At 38.6% G+C, this 17,669-nt stretch overlaps 1 protein-coding gene across 4 annotated transcripts in view; it reads right to left on the bottom strand.

The window, feature by feature from the left end:
* The window catches only part of Fut8 (fucosyltransferase 8), a 227,431-nt gene that overhangs the window by 49,829 nt on the left and 159,933 nt on the right, over positions 1-17,669 (bottom strand). For all 4 annotated transcript variants that reach the window (NM_001002289.2, NM_001412189.1, XM_039112660.2 and 1 more), the window contains one exon: positions 11,576-11,813. In NM_001002289.2, coding sequence (NP_001002289.2) covers positions 11,576-11,813 — 238 coding nt within the window. The remainder of the gene's footprint in view (positions 1-11,575; positions 11,814-17,669) is intronic.

Below are 17,669 nucleotides of genomic sequence, written 5' to 3'. Positions count from 1 at the left end.
ATTGTGTAGATGTACCACATTTTCTGTATCTATTCCTCTGGGTTCTTTCCAGCTTCTGGCTATTATAAATAAGGCTGCGATGAACATAGTGGAGCATGTGTCTTTTTTATATGTTGGGGCATCTTGTGGGTATATGCCCAAGAGAGGTATAGCTGGATCCTCAGGCAGTTCAATGTCCAATTTTCTGAGGAACCTCCAGACTGATTTCCAGAATGGTTGTATCAGTCTGCAATCCCACCAACAATGGAGGAGTGTTCCTCTTTCTCCTCATCCTCGCCAGCATTTGCTGTCACCTGAGTTTTTGATCTTAGCCATTCTCACTGGTGTGAGGTGAAATCTCAGGGTTGTTTTGATTTGCATTTCCCTTATGACTAAAGATGTTGAACATTTCTTTAGGTGTTTCTCAGCAATTCGGCATTCCTCAGCTGCGAATTCTTTGTTTAGCTCTGAACCCCATTTTTAATAGGGTTATTTGTCTCCCTGCGGTCTAACTTCTTGAGTTCTTTGTATATTTTGGATATAAGGCCTCTATCTGTTGTAGGATTGGTAAAGATCTTTTCCCAATCTGTTGGTTGCCGTTTTGTCCTAACCACAGTGTCCTTTGCCTTACAGAAGCTTTGCAGTTTTATGAGATCCCATTTGTCGATTCTTGATCTTAGAGCATAAGCCATTGGTGTTTTGTTCAGCACACTTGGCATTTCTGTTGTAGAATTGTTTGGTTTTCTTTAAAATGCTGGGGGATGGGTCCAGTGGATTGTGCATATCAGGCACTGAGCTACTGTTCTGGACCTAAATTCAATTTCTTTAGTGAAAGTTATCTACTTCTTTTTAAGCAAGCCCTGGAAATTTTCTGTTGTGCCAGACACCACACTTGTTATCACTGAGTAAGTAATCCGTAGTCCTACAAACACTCATGAACTTTGTTGTTGAGTGCATCAAAGTTATTTGAAAATGAAAAAAATAAATTTCATGAAGTCATTGTTTTTAATAGCTGAGTAGTACTCTGTTATGTAAATGTACCACGTTTTCTGTATCCATTCCTCTGTTGAGGAAATTCATAGGCAAATAGATAGAACTAGAAAAAAATCATCCTGAGTGAGGTAACCCAATCACAAAAATCCACACATGGTTTGCTGTCACTGGTAAGTGGATATTAGGAAAAAAGCTTGGAATAAGATTTGTTCTTTTTTTTTTTTATAATTTGTTTACTTATTCACTTTACATTCCAGTCACAGCCCCCTCCTCACACCTCGCCTCCTAGTCCCACACTCTCAAATCCTCCCTCCTATTACCCCCTTCCCCTTCTCCTTAGAGAAGAGGAGTCCACCCCCTTGGGTACGGGGTCATCAAGTCGCAGCAGGGCTAAGTGCATATCCCACTGAGGCCTGTCTAGGCAGTCCAGCTAAGGGACGGGATCCATGGGCAGGCAACAGTCAGGGACAGCTCTCACTGTGATTGTTAGGGGAGCCACATGAAGACTAAGCTGCATGTCTGCTATAAATGCTCTTCATTCTTAACAACAACAACAAAAGGCAATACTATTTTATAAGTGTTTGATACAGCTTGATGAGAACTGCTTTGGAGTCTGAAAAAAGATGGGGAGGTGTTTTTGTTATTTTATTACATTTATTGTTCTTGCAAAGGATCCAGCTTTCACTCCCAGCACCAACATAATGGTTTACAACCATCCCAGTTCCAGTTCCAGGGTATCTGATGCCCTCCTCTGATTTCTGCAGACACCAGGCATGCATGCGATATTCGTGTATACAAAAATCTCATATACAAGGCCTAAAAATAAACAAATCTCAAGTGCTCTGGTCAAGTCCTTGACAAATAAATCAGGAATTTGTATATCTTGATGCCTTATTTTGAGCCTTTAAGAGAAAATAAACAGCTAAAAAAATCTCAGGTGTTCCCTACCTGGCTGTCATCTACCCACTCATACTTTATGTCTGTTTAAAATAATGTCTTCCAAAAGGAGTTATCCATAATTTTGTGTTGTAGTCTGAACTTACCCATACTACAGGAGTACATGGTATAGTTCACTTCTTCATTCTGCTATCTGCCTTTACCCATAGTCTGCCCATGACAAGTGAGACCATATCTTCACAGAAAACTACTACAGCATGGGTGTCGGATCCAAACAAATACTTATATTCTTAAAGATGTCCCATATAAACCACAGGGGTGGCAAATAAAAACTCTTTGACCAAAACTGTTTTGAAATGAACCATAGAGAAAATGTAAACATACAGTTTATATTAAATATAGAAAATGGCCATCTACCTACAGGTGTACTTAAATTGAAAAGTCATCAAACTCTTTCTTGCTATTTATTATTTTCACTTCCAAAATGGTTCCAATTGACTTTATTAAATTAATAGCTCAGTTCAACTCATTAAGGCAACGAGAAAGACCTAGAGCCAAAATAGTTTAAATAACAATCTCAGTATTTTATAAATAATATAACTAATTGGAATTCATATCACTACATCATCATTTATTCAAGGGTATTTATTTCAAGTACAAAAAAGACTTTAGAAGCTAGTTATCTTTCATAGCCTATATAGAATGCTATATTTCAAAAACAAATCAGTAATTGTTGAAAGATATTTTAAAGCATTAAACAGGGCTGGAGAGATGGCTCAGTGGTTAAGAGCACTGACTGCTCTTCCAGAGGTCCTGAGTTCAAATCCCAGCAACTACATGGTGTCTCACAACCACATGTAATGAGATCTGATGCCCTCTTCTGGTGTGTCTGAAGACAGCAACAGTATACCCATATAGAATAAATAAATCTTTAAAAAAAAGTTTGTATTAAATAAGCAAGATTCTTATTGTAACTTCATTAGGAGATCTATGTGGAGGAATCTGAAGGTCTACTACACGTAGTTCCTTTAATTTTAGAAGCTATCTCATAGTAAGGAAAATAAATTGACTTTATTCTCTGCCACTTTAAACACACAACTATTAAGAATGATATAATGTGTGCAGGTGATACGAGGAGTTCGATGATTTTTATTTAGATGCATATTCTTTATTATCTATCTCCCTTCACCTAAAAAATTACTCATTATAAAGATTGTGTGTGTCTGTGCACGCACGTGTGCGTGTACTGTATGTGAATGGGTGCAAGAACTCATGTGCATAAAGGCTAGAAGAAAATGTCGGGTGTCCTATAAAACAGGGTCTTTCACTGATACTGAGGCTAGGCTAGTTGCCAGAATCCCCAGTGATTCTCTTGTCTCCAACCTCTCCCCCTCAGCACTAGGGTTACAGATGCACAGTCATGCCTGGCTTTTTACATGGGTTCTAGAACTTAAACTTGGGTCCTCGTGCTTGCACAGAAAATGTGCGTACACACTAAACCATCTTCTCAGTCCAGGATATGGTCTTACAACTATAAAATAATGCAGGAGAAATTCAAGGTAGGATATAGCTTGATCAGATGTATGCGCTAATTCCTGCACTAGTGATACACATAAATAGGAATCATTAAATTCCAGCCACAGGCATTTCATGTACAATGTCTCTGAACAATAACAATTTCATGGAAGCAGTGCCATAGGGAAAAAATTCGGGATTCTTTGTATAAATCACAACAACAGATATTTTTATAACCAAAGGATTAATATCAAGGAGCTTATTAGAATTTATGCTCCTCTATTTTGAAATGTTCTAGTTTCTCAAAAAATATATATAATCTTATATACTATTAATAATTCATATAAACAAAGATTGATGACATGGATATATTTCATAAGAACAAAAAATTTTATTTCTTATTTTATTGTTTGTTTTTTTTTTTATAGCATCTAGCTCTTGCTTCTTAAAAGCCTGGCCACTGTGGAGTATGTTTTGATTTTCTGTCTTTTTTTTTTTATTTTTTATTTTTTTTTATTAACGAGTATTTCTTATATACATTTCGAGTGTTATTCCCTTTCCCGGTTTCCGGGCAAACATCCCCCTCCCCCCTCCCCTTCCTTATGGGTGTTCCCCTCCCAACCCTCCCCCCATAGACTAGTTCACTGGGTGTTCAGTCTTAGCAGGACCCAGGGCTTCCCCTTCCACTGGTGCTCTTACTAGGATATTCATTGCTACCTATGGGGTCAGAGTCCAGGGTCAGTCCATGTATAGTCTTTAGGTAGTGGCTTAGTCCCTGGAAGCTCTGGTTGCTTGGCATTGTTGTACTTTTGGGGTCTCGAGCCCCTTCAAGCTCTTCCAGTTCTTTCTCTGATTCCTTCAACAGGGGACCTATCTCAGTTCAGTGGTTTGCTGCTGGCATTCGACTCTGTATTTGCTGTATTCTGGCTGTGTCTCTCAGGAGCGATCTACATCCGGCTCCTGTCGGTCTGCACTTCTTTGCTTCATCCATCTTGTCTAATTGGGTGGCTGTATATGTATGGGCCACATGTGGGGCAGGCTCTGAATGGGTGTTCCTTCAGTCTCTGTTTTAATCTTTGCCTCTCCCTTCCCTGCCAAGGGTATTCTTTTTCCTCATTTAAAGAAGGAGTGAAGCATTCACATTTTGATCATCCGTCTTGAGTTTCATTTGTTCTAGGCATCTAGGGTAATTCAAGCATTTGGGCTAATAGCCACTTATCAATGAGTGCATACCATGTACGTCTTTCTGTGATTGGGTTAGCTCACTCAGGATGATATTTTCCAGTTCCAACCATTTGCCTACGAATTTCATAAACTCGTTGTTTTTGATAGCTGAGTAATATTCCATTGTGTAGATGTACCACATTTTCTGTATCCATTCCTCTGTTGAAGGGCATCTGGGTTCTTTCCATTTTCTGGCTATTATAAATAAGGCTGCGATGAACATAGTGGAGCACGTGTCTCTTTTATATGTTGAGGCATCTTTTGGGTATATGCCCAAGAGAGGTATAGCTGGATCCTCAGGCAGTTCAATGTCCAATTTTCTGAGGAACCTCCAGACTGATTTCCAGAATGGTTTTACCAGTCTGCAATCCCACCAACAATGGAGGAGTGTTCCTCTTTCTCCGCATCCTCGCCAGCATCTGCTGTCACCTGAGTTTTTGATCTTAGCCATTCTCACTGGTGTGAGGTGAAATCACAGGGTTGTTTTGATTTGCATTTCCCTTATGACTAAAGATGTTGAACATTTCTTTAGGTGTTTCTCAGCCATTCGGCATTCCTCAGCTGTGAATTCTTTGTTTAGCTCTGAACCCCATTTTTTAATACGGTTATTTGTTTCCCTGCGGTCTAACTTCTTGAGTTCTTTGTATATTTTGGATATAAGGCCTCTATCTGTTGTAGGATTGGTAAAGATCTTTTCCCAATCTGTTGGTTGCCGTTTTGTCCTAACCACAGTGTCCTTTGCCTTACAGAAGCTTTGCAGTTTTATGAGATCCCATTTGTCGATTCTTGATCTTAGAGCATAAGCCGCTGGTGTTTTGTTCAGGAAATTTTTTCCAGTGCCTATGTGTTCCAGATGCTTCCCTAGTTTTTCTTCTATTAGTTTGAGTGTGTCTGGTTTGATGTGGAGGTCCTTGATCCACTTGGACTTAAGCTTTGTACAGGGTGATAAGCATGGATCGATCTGCATTCTTCTACATGTTGCCCTCCAGTTGAACCAGCACTATTTGCTGAAAATGCTATCTTTTTTCCATTGGATGGTTTTGGCTCCTTTGTCAAAAATCAAGTGACCATAGGTGTGTGGGTTCATTTCTGGGTCTTCAATTCTATTCCATTGGTCTATCTGTCTGTCTCTGTACCAATACCATGCAGTTTTTATCACTATTGCTCTGTAATACTGCTTGAGTTCAGGATAGTGATTCCCCCTGAAGTCCTTTTATTGTTGAGGATAGCTTTAGCTATCCTGGGTTTTTTGTTATTCCAGATGAATTTGCAAATTGTTCTGTCTAACTCTTTGAAGAATTGGATTGGTATTTTGATGGGGATTGCATTGAATCTGTAGATTGCTTTTGGTAAAATGGCCATTTTTACTATATTAATCCTGCCAATCCATGAGCATGGGAGATCTTTCCATCTTCTGAGGTCTTCTTCAATTTCTTTCCTCAGTGTCTTGAAGTTCTTATTGTACAGATCTTTTACTTGCTTAGTTAAAGTCACACCGAGGTACTTTATATTATTTGGGTCTATTATGAAGGGTGTCGTTTCCCTAATTTCTTTCTCGGCTTGTTTCTCTTTTGTATAGAGGAAGGCAACTGATTTATTTGAGTTAATTTTATACCCAGCCACTTTGCTGAAGTTGTTTATCAGCTTTAGTAGTTCTCTGGTGGAACTTTTGGGATCACTTAAATATACTATCATGTCATCTGCAAATAGTGATATTTTGACCTCTTCTTTTCCGATCTGTATCCCCTTGATCTCCTTTTGTTGTCTGATTGCTCTGGCTAGAACTTCAAGAACTATATTGAATAAGTAGGGAGAGAGTGGGCAGCCTTGTCTAGTCCCTGATTTTAGTGGGATTGCTTCAAGTTTCTTTCCATTTAGTTTAATGTTAGCAACTGGTTTGCTGTATATGGCTTTTACTATGTTTAGGTATGGGCCTTGAATTCCTATTCTTTCCAGGACTTTTATCATGAAGGGGTGTTGAATTTTGTCAAATGCTTTCTCAGCATCTAATGAAATGATCATGTGGTTCTGTTCTTTCAGTTTGTTTATATAATGGATCACGTTGATGGTTTTCCGTATATTAAACCATCCCTGCATGCCTGGGATGAAGCCTACTTGATCATGGTGGATGATTGTTTTGATGTGCTCTTGAATTCGGTTTGCCAGAATTTTATTGAGTATTTTTGCGTCGATATTCATAAGGGAAATTGGTCTGAAGTTCTCTTTCTTTGTTGTGTCTTTGTGTGGTTTAGGTATAAGAGTAATTGTGGCTTCGTAGAAGGAATTCGGTAGGGCTCCATCTGTTTCAATTTTGTGGAATAGTTTGGATAATATTGGTATGAGGTCTTCTATGAAGGTTTGATAGAATTCTGCACTAAACCCGTCTGGACCTGGGCTCTTTTTGGTTGGGAGACCTTTAATGACTGCTTCTATTTCCTTAGGAGTTATGGGGTTGTTTAACTGGTTTATCTGTTCCTGATTTAACTTCGATACCTGGTATCTGTCTAGGAAATTGTCCATTTCCTGAAGATTTTCAAATTTTGTTGAATATAGGTTTTTATAGTAAGATCTGATGATTTTTTGAATTTCCTCTGAATCTGTAGTTATGTCTCCCTTTTCATTTCTGATTTTGTTAATTTGGACGCACTCTCTGTGTCCTCTCGTTAGTCTGGCTAAGGGTTTATCTATCTTGTTGATTTTCTCAAAGAACCAACTTTTGGTTCTGTTGATTCTTTCTATGGTCCTTTTTGTTTCTACTTGGTTGATTTCAGCTCTGAGTTTGATTATTTCATGCCTTCTACTCCTGCTGGGTGTATTTGCTTCTTTTTGTTCTAGAGCTTTTAGGTGTGCTGTCAAGCTGCTGACATATGCTCTTTCCTGTTTCTTTCTGCAGGCACTCAGCGCTATGAGTTTTCCTCTTAGCACAGCTTTCATTGTGTCCCATAAGTTTGGGTATGTTGTACCTTCATTTTCATTAAATTCTAAAAAGTTTTTAATTTCTTTCTTTATTTCTTCCTTGACCAGGTTATCATTGAGTAGAGCATTGTTCAATTTCCACGTATATGTGGGCATTCTTCCCTTGTTGTTATTGAAGACCAGTTTTAGGCCGTGGTGGTCCGATAGCACGCATGGGATTATTTCTATCTTTCTGTACCTGTTGAGGCCCGTTTTTTGACCAATTATATGGTCAATTTTGGAGAAAGTACCATGAGGAGCTGAGAAGAAGGTATATCCTTTTGCTTTAGGATAGAATGTTCTATAAATATCCGTTAAGTCCATTTGGCTCACGACTTCTCTTAGTCTGTCGACATCACTGTTTAATTTCTGTTTCCATGATCTGTCCATTGATGAGAGTGGGGTGTTGAAATCTCCCACTATTATTGTGTGAGGTGCAATGTGTGTTTTAAGCTTTAGTAAGGTTTCTTTTACGTATGTAGGTGCCCTTGTATTTGGGGCATAGATATTTAGGATTGAGAGTTCATCTTGGTGGATTTTTCCTTTGATGAATATGAAGTGTCCTTCCTTATCTTTTTTGATGACTTTTAGTTGGAAATTGATTTTATTTGATATTAGAATGGCTACTCCAGCTTGCTTCTTCTGACCATTTGCTTGGAAAGTTGTTTTCCAGCCTTTCACTCTGAGGTAGTGTCTGTCTTTGTCTCTGAGGTGTGTTTCCTCTAGGCAGCAGAATGCAGGGTCCTCGTTGCGTATCCAGTTTGTTAATCTATGTCTTTTTATTGGGGAGTTGAGGCCATTGATATTGAGAGATATTAAGGAATAGTGATTATTGTTTCCCTTTATATTCATATTTGGATGTGAGGTTATGTTTGTGTGCTTTCATTCTCTTTGTTTTGTTGCCAAGACGATTAGTTTCTTGCTTCTTCTAGGGTATAGCTTGCCTCCTTATGTTGGGCTTTACCATTTATTATCCTTTGTAGTGCTGGATTTGTAGAAAGATATTGTGTAAATTTGGTTTTGTCATGGAATATCTTGGTTTCTCCATCAATGTTAATTGAGAGTTTTGCTGGATACAGTAACCTGGGCTGGCATTTGTGTTCTCTTAGGGTCTGTATGACATCAGTCCAGGATCTTCTGGCCTTCATAGTTTCTGGCGAGAAGTCTGGTGTGATTCTGATAGGTCTCCCTTTATATGTTACTTGACCTTTTTCCCTTACTGCTTTTAATATTCTTTCTTTATTTTGTGCGTTTGGTGTTTTGACAATTATGTGACGGGAGGTGTTTCTTTTCTGGTCCAATCTATTTGGAGTTCTGTAGGCTTCTTGTATGTCTATGGTATCTCTTTTTTTAGGTTAGGGAAGTTTTCTTCTATGATTTTGTTGAAGATATTTACTGTCCTCTGAGCTGGGAGTCTTCACTCTCTTCTATGCCTATTATCCTTAGGTTTGATCTTCTCATTGAGTCCTGGATTTCCTGTATGTTTTGGACCAGTAGCTTTTTCCGCTTTACATTATCTTTGACAGTTGAGTCAATGATTTCTATGGAATCTTCTGCTCCTGAGATTCTCTCTTCCATCTCTTGTATTCTGTTGGTGAAGCTTGTATCTACAGCTCCTTGTCTCTTCTTTTGGTTTTCTATATCCAGGATTGTTTCCATGTGTTCTTTCTTGATTGCTTCTATTTCCATTTTTAATTCCTTCAACTGTTTGATTGTGTTTTCCTGGAATTCTTTCAGGGATTTTTGTGTCTCCTCTCTATGGGCTTCTACTTGTTTATTTATGTTTTCCTGGAATTCTTTCAGGGATTTTTGTGTCTCCTCTCTATGGGCTTCTACTTGTTTATTTATGTTTTCCTGGAATTCTTTCAGGGATTTTTGTGATTCTTTCAGGCATTTTTGCGATTCCTCTCTGTAGGCTTCTACTTGTTCTCTAAGGGAGTTCTTCATGTCTTTCTTGAAGTCCTCCAGCATCATGATCAAAATCGATTTTGAAACTAGATCTTGCTTTTCTAGTGTGTTTGGATATTCCATGTTTGTTTTGATGGGAGAATTGGGCTCCGATGGTGCCATGTAGTCTTGGTTTCTGTTGCTTGGGTTCCTGCGCTTGCCTCTCGCCATCAGATTATCTCTAGTGTTACTTTGTTCTGCTATTTCTGACAGTGGCTAGACTGTCCTATAAGCCTGTGTGTCAGGAGTGCTGTAGACCTGTTTTCCTCTCTTTCAGTCAGTTATGGGGACAGAGTGTTCTGCTTTCGGGCGTGTAGTTTTTCCTCTCTACAGGTCTTCAGCTGTTCTTGTGGGCCTGTGTCTTGAGTTCACCAGGCAGCTTTCTTGCAGCAGAAAATTTGGTCTTACCTGTGGTCCTGAGGCTCAAGTTCGCTCGTGGGGTGCTGCCCACGGACTCTCTGCAGCGGCAGCAACCAGGAAGACCTGTGCCGCCCCTTCCGGGAGCTTCAGTGCACCAGGGTTCCAGATGGTCTTTGGCTTTTTCCTCTGGTGTCCGAGATGTGTGTGCAGGGAGCAGTCTCTTCTGGTTTCCCAGGCTTGTCTGCCTCTCTGAAGGTTTAGCTCTCCCTCCCACGGGATTTGGGTGAAGAGAACTGTTTATCCAGTCTGTTTCTTTCAGGTTCCAGCGGTGTCTCAGGCAGGGGTCCTGCCGCTCCTGGGCCCTCCCCCACGGGAGCCCAGAGGCCTTATACAGTTTCCTCTTGGGCCAGGGATGTGGGCAGGGGTGAGCAGTGTTGGTGGTCTCTTCCGCTCTGCAGCCTCAGGAGTGCCCACCTGACCAGGCGGTTGGGTCTCTCTCTCACCGGGTCTGGGAGCAGAGAGCTTATTTTATTGTTTTTAAGTAGGGTCTCACTATGCAGCCCTGGTTGCCTGGAACTTGCTATGTAGACTACACTGGCCTCAAACTCAGAAATCCATCTGCCTCCCCCTCAGGAGTACTGGACCATGAGCTACTGTGTTCAGCAGTACTTAGCTTTTATGACAAATACCTATCTGCACACTATAAGGCACCTATGCATTTTTTAAACAAACAATAGTAGTTTGCATTTAAGTCAGTTCTTACACGAGATAATACAGTAAATGCATCTCAATATATGACTTACAACGGGACAAATTATCACTCTCATGTTGCAGAAGAAACTTCTATCTTGGGTTTTGAAACTTACCCAAGATTACAACATAGCAATATAATACAAGATCTAATATGGTAGATCTGTTTAAAGTCTTGAACATTAAAAAAAAAAAACAAAACAAAACACTGAATTTCCACTAAGATTTTGTTTAGAATCTAGTCTTTTTAATATCACTTCAGTGGTGAGAAGTTTCTGTTATTTAATTTTTTTTTCCTTTTTTTAAAATCACTTGGGAAAGCCTGGACTAGACTGCAGTTTATCCTATCCATCACCAAATGTGTCTTGATTAAAATTAAAATTATATAAGCAAACAAGGTTTCATTGTCCTTAATTATAAAATGTAGACAAAGGTGCCAGCATAGTCTATCTCAGTGGTTCTCATACTTTGGTCTTAAGATAGAGAAATTTTCTCAGAAATTAAATTCTTAGGCCCACTCCTGACAGCCTACAACAGAATCCTCCATTTTAACAAATCAATCCTCCATTTCAAACAGCATGGTACTGTTTGAAACTCTTATGTTTGAGACACTTGGTCAACTTACTGCAATAATTATGAAGATTAAATGAATTCAGTAATATCACCTTAAAACTGAAAATTATATCACCCTTATGAAAATATTAAATTATTTTAGACACAGATTTTTGCCATGTAGCCTAGACTGGCCTTGACCTCATAATACTCCCATCTCAGACTCCCAAGCACTGGAATTATAGATATGTGCCACTACAGCTAGGTATGCAATACTTTAAAAATAAAATACTAGCCTACATTTGAATCAAGAAGAAAAAATGATTATAACCTATAAAACCAGGCCTAGACATTTGCTAATCTGACATTACTAGGTATCTGCTATGGTGCACAATCTCCTTACCTGACCAGTGTCCAGTGGAGAGGCCAGATCTGTCTGTGCATGTCTCACTTACAGGTCTAAACACAGTCTCCCATCCACCAGTAGCATAGCGCCAATTCTGAGATTCCAAGATGAGTGTTCGCTGGGTGCCATAAGCAATCATGAAACAGTAGACCACGTGATGGAGTTGGCAACCATAGCCACAGCCCTTATTGATGTTACACACCAGCTTCCTGGCTTTGCTGCAGTCCTTGGGATTCTACCAGTGAAACAAAGAAGGTAACAATAGAGAGGGTGACTTCCCATCTTGGTCACAGGTATTAAAATTCATACAATAAGCCAGAACTGGTTCAGCTTATTTCTTATTTAAATAAAGAATCAAGTCTTATAGTTGATATCCAATAGCAAAATTCAGTAAATTTTTGACATGCATATGCAGGAAGATGGCAGTTACATTAGAAATTCTGTTACTTTTCTACCACTCAGAGGTCATGATGGAAAGAGTGGTTCCATCATTCATTCCTTCAGCACTTGCAGCTTACATCCTATGACAAAATTCCAATCCGCTTTAAGGAAAGCTGTAATTCTGAATACCACAAACAAAACCTACATTTTCATCAAGAAACCAAGGGTACAGAGGAGCAAGTGTGATGGATAAGGAAGGGAGGGTGCCTGTCACTAAGCCTGATGACTAGAGTTCAATTCCTGGGACTCAAATGGTAGAAGAGAACTGAATCCTGTACACTGTCGTGCAGAAACTACACACGCGCACACACACTTGCACGCACGCGCGCGCACACACACACACACACACACAAATAATTTAAGGTATTGAATAAAAGAAGATCAACATTCAACATTTAAAAAGTATGAGTCATTGGACTTCTTTATAACAAACTTGACAGCCACCAGCCATTTCCATAAGCGAATGTAGAACGCTTACATTGTGGCTATTCTGAAGATGTGATAGGACTTGTTTTTTAATTAAGAGACCTATTTTAATACTTTCCCACAAATGGCAAATGTTTATCTACAATGAAAATTTCTTGTTTTCCATTGTGAAATTTCAATTCTTCTCTAATATTGATGAGCTATTATTAAATATTCCTAGTCATCTTATTATATCATAATGATTGGTCTTGGTTAAGACCCTTAGCCAGAGGTTCCAAGCCGTTTTTCCCCTCTAGGGAAAAGAAGATGAACACTTTTAGAAATAGAATCCTAGCCCCCCTGCATATCAAGAAACAATGCCTATGAATCTTGACTAACCCAGCCAGCAAGCCTCCGATAATAAAAGCACTACTTAGAAAGCTAAGATAGTGAGGCTGTAAAATGATTCTGAAGGAAATCCAAGAAAGAAAACTGTAATATTATCACCTTCAGAAGCACTGTTTTCTGGCACAAGTGTTAAACAAGCTGGTCATCTTTACATCAAAGCTGAACTGACATCACCGAGAACCTTGAGCTGAAACATTACTGACTCTGAGAACACTTTGTAAAAGATTCTACTAGATTTTGTTCAAGTTGTTTCCATAATCAAACATAAGAATTGCAGATTCTTTTACTTGACTACAAACTCATGACAGACTCATGAGGAAAGTATCTTATCCCTGTTACTATAGCCACAAAAGGCTTGAGAGCACCAGAAAAATGTAATTATCATATGGGAAAAAAAGAAACTTTCTCTCTCTCTTTCTCTCTCTCTCTCTCTCTCTCTCTCTCTCTCTCTCTCCCTCCCTCTCTCTCTCTCTCTCTCTCTCTCACACACACACACACACACACACACACACACACACGGGAAAAAGCTAATTTATTAAGTACACTGCAAGGGGAGATGAGCTAGGCTATATCAAGGGCACTGTCATAGCCTTTATCTCAGCAGACAAGGATCCTGGGAATGATGTTGTCAAAGTATTTTGAAGCATTATTACTGACTCAGCAAATCCTCAAGGGGGTGAGTAAACATTATTTGCTGATTTTTTAATGACTCAACAAGTACAGAACTTAAATATTCCTAAAAATTCATATCAATAAAAAGTACCCCATATATGTTTTCATAAACAACTCTTTGAGGTATCTTAAATGAAGTGAATATTACAAAGCTAACACAGACTGTTCTTAGAAACTACACTCTATTTCTTCTGTCTTAAGGATCAAGTGTGAGAGAACATAATTAGCCAATCATCTGGCATTTAGTGTAGACCCTAGAGCTATTTTATGTAAAAGAAGGTTGCCATCCATATGCAACAAAAAATGTGTGCTAGATTTTACTGGAAGAAATGCACTAAATTTTCATGTATGCCATCAGCAACAGCAAAAGGGAAATATATTTATTATGTATGATCCTGAAGAGAAAGCTCTATGTGTAAAAGGCACTCAACGAAGGACTCCAAGGCAGAGAATAACAAGAGAAACTGAGGAACTGGAACAAAGGCTATGAGAAAAACAAAGAAAAGCAACAACATAATCTTTGGTTTTACCAAAATACTAATATTTAAAAGTATAAAAAATTCAAAGGATGATGTTCATAAAAGATTCACAAAATGTAGAAGACAAGAAAAAGCAAAAAAGGTATTTGTGCTTATAGCACAGGATCTGGTTTACCAGAATAAAAGATCTAGAAAATAAATTAGGTGTGTCTCCAGTAATAAAGAGGGATTATTTCTTTTGAAAACAAGTGACTAAGACTAGACTTCAATAACAATAAAAACAACAAAAGCCCCATATATCCATGGAAACTCAACAACTCTCAACTCAATGATAACTTGATCATGGAAGAAATAAAGAAAGAAATTAAAGACTTTTTAGAATTTAATAAAAATGAAAACACAACATGCCCAACGAAAGCAGTGCTAAAAGGAAAACTCATAGCTCCGAGTGCCTCCAAAAAGAAACAGGAGAGAGCATACACTAGCAGCTTGACAGCACACCTGAAAGCTCTAGAACAAAAAGAAGCAAATACACCCAAGAAGAGTAGACTGCAGGAAATAATCAAACTCGGGGCTAAAATCAACCAAGTAGAAACAAAAAGAACAACACAAAGAATCAACAAAACCAGGAGCTGGTTCTTTGAAAGAATCAACAAGATAGATAAACCCATAGCCAAATTAACTAAAGGGCGCAGAAAGAGTGTCCAAATTAACAAAATCAGAAATGAAAAGGGAGACATAACAACAGAAACTGAAGAAATTAAAAAAAAAAAAAAAGCATCAGATCCTACTACAAAAGCCTGTACTAAACAAAACTGGAAAATGTACATGAAATGGATGATTTTCTAGGCAGATATCATATACCAAAGTTAAATCAAGAGCTGGTAAGCCATCTAAAGAGGTCCATATCCCCTAAGGAAATTGAAGAAGTCCTTGAAAACCTCCCAACCCCCCAAAAAAAAAAAAAAAAAAAAAAAAAAAAAAAAAAAAAAAGCCCAGGGCCAGATGGCTTTAGTGCAGAATTCTATCAGATCTTCGAAGAAGACCTAATATCAATACTTCTCAAACTATTCCATAAAATAGAAACAGGAGGAACACTACCTAATTCATTCTATGATGCCATAATTACTCTGATACCTAAACATACAGAGACTCAACAAAGAAAGAGAACTTCAGACCAATTTCCCTTATGAATATCTATGCAAAAATACTTAATACAATTCTAGCAAACCAAATCTAAGAACACATAACAATCATTCACCATGATCAAGTAGGCTTCATTGTAGGGATGGAAGATTGGTTCAATATACAAAAATCCACTAACATAATCGACTATATAAACAAACAAACACATAATTATCTCATTAGATGCTATAAAAGTATTTGACAAAATACAACACACCTTCCTGTTAAAAGTATTGGAGAGATCAGGAATTCAAGGCCCATAACTAGATATAATAAAAGCAATTACAGCAAACCAACAGCCAATATCAAGTTAAATGGAGACATACTTGAAACAATCCCACTAAAATCAGGAACAAGACAAGAATGCTGACTCTCCCTATATGTAGTCAAGATAATACTCAAAGTTCTAGCTAGAGCAAGAAGATAACAAAAGGAGTTCAAGGGGATATGAATTGGCAAAGAAGAAATAAAGGTATCACTATTTGCAGATGATATGATAGCATACATAAGGGACTCCAAAAATTCCACCAGAGAACTTCTACAGCTGATAAACAACTTCAGCAAAGTGGCTGGATATAAAATTAACTCAAACAAATCAGTAGCCTTCCTTTCTACAAATGACAAATGGGCCAAGAATGAAAACTGGGAAACACAAATAATATAAAATACCTTGGGGTAACTCTAACCAAACAAGTGAAAGATCTTCATAACAAGAACTTCAAGTTTCTCAAGAAAGAAATCAAAGATCTCAGAAAAATGGAGATTTCTCCCACGCTCATGGATTGGCAGGATTAATATAGTAAAAATGGCCACCCCAGCAAAAGCAATTTACAGATTCAATGCAATCCCCAATCAAAATCCCAACACAATCCTTCAAAGAATGGAAGGAGCAATTCTCAATTTCACCTGGAAAGGCAAAAAACCCAGAATGAGGAAACAACTCTTAACAATAAAAGTACTTCTGGGGGAATCACCATCCCTGACCTCAAGCTCTACTACAGAGCAATAGTGATAAAAACTGCATGGTATTGGTACAGAGACAGATGGGTTGATCAATTGAATAGAATTGAAGATCCAGAAATAAAACCACATACATATAGACACTTGATCTTTACCAAAGAAGCCAAAAGCATTCAATAACTGGTCCTGGTCTAACTGGCTGTTGGTATGTAGAAAAGTGAAAATAGGTCCACATTTGTCACCTTGAACAAAGCTCAAGTCCAAGTGGATCAAGGACATCAACATAAAACCATATACACTGAATCTAATAGAAGAGAAAGTGGGAAAGAGCTTAAAACTCATGGCATGGGATGGGAAAGGGGAGGGCGGGGAATTTCCTAAACAGAATTCCAATTGTTCAAGCTCTAAGATCAAGAATTGATAAATGGAGGGGTTGGGGATTTAGCTCAGTGGTAGAGCGCTTACCTAGGAAGCGCAAGGCCCTGGGTTCGGTCCCCAGCTCCGAAAAAAAAGAACCAAAAAAAAAAAAAAAAAGAATTGATAAATGGGACCTCATGAAACAGAATAGCTTCTGTAAGGCAAAGGACATAGTCAATAGGACACATTGGCAACCTAAAGATTGGGGGAAAAAAAATCTTCACTAACCCCACACCTGATAGAGGGTTAATATCCAAAATATATAAAGAATTAAAAAAGCTGATTTCCAAAAACCCAAACAACCAAATCAAAAAATGGAGTACAGAACTAAACAGAGAATGTACAACAGAGAAATCTTGAATGGCTAAGAAGCACCTAAAGAAATGTTCAAAGTCCTTAGTGATCAGGGAAATGCAAATCAAAACAACCCCGAGATTCCACCTCACACCAGTCAGAATGGCTAAGATCAAAACCTCAGAGGATCAGCACATGTTGGTGAGGATGTGGAGAAAGAGGAACACTCCTCCATTGCTGGTGGGATTCCAAATTAGTAGAACTGCTCTGGAAATCAGTCTTGAGTTTCCTCAGAAAATTGGAAATAGATCTACCTGAAGACCCAGCTATACCACTCCTGGGCATATATCCAAAATATGCCCAATCACGCCACAAGGGCACATGTTCCACTATGTTCATAGCAGCCTTATTTATGATAGCCAGAAGCAGGAAACCGCCCAGATGTCTTAAAATGGAAGAATGGATACAGAAAATGTGGTTCATTTACTACTCAGCTATTAAGAACAAGGGCGTCATGAGTTTTGCAGGCAAATAGATGGAACTAGAAAATATCATCCTGAGTGTGATAACTCAGATCCAAAAGGGCATGCATGGTATATATTCACTAATAAGTGGATATCAGCCAAAAAAGTACAGAATGCTCAAGATACAATCCACAGAACTCAAGAAGGTTAACAAGCTTAAAGGGCCCAAATGAAGGATGCTTCAATTCTACTTGGAAGGGAGAAGAAAGCAGAAGGCAGAGGGAGGGAGAGAACTGGGTGGGAGATCAGAGTGGAAGGGGCAGGGGAAAGGGGAACATGATCAGGTATTGAGGGGGGAGCAGGAAT

Source organism: Rattus norvegicus, chromosome 6 (assembly GCF_036323735.1).
Source record: "Rattus norvegicus strain BN/NHsdMcwi chromosome 6, GRCr8, whole genome shotgun sequence".
NCBI classification, from domain to species: domain Eukaryota; kingdom Metazoa; phylum Chordata; class Mammalia; order Rodentia; family Muridae; genus Rattus; species Rattus norvegicus.
This window is presented reverse-complemented; position numbering and strand designations above follow the sequence as displayed.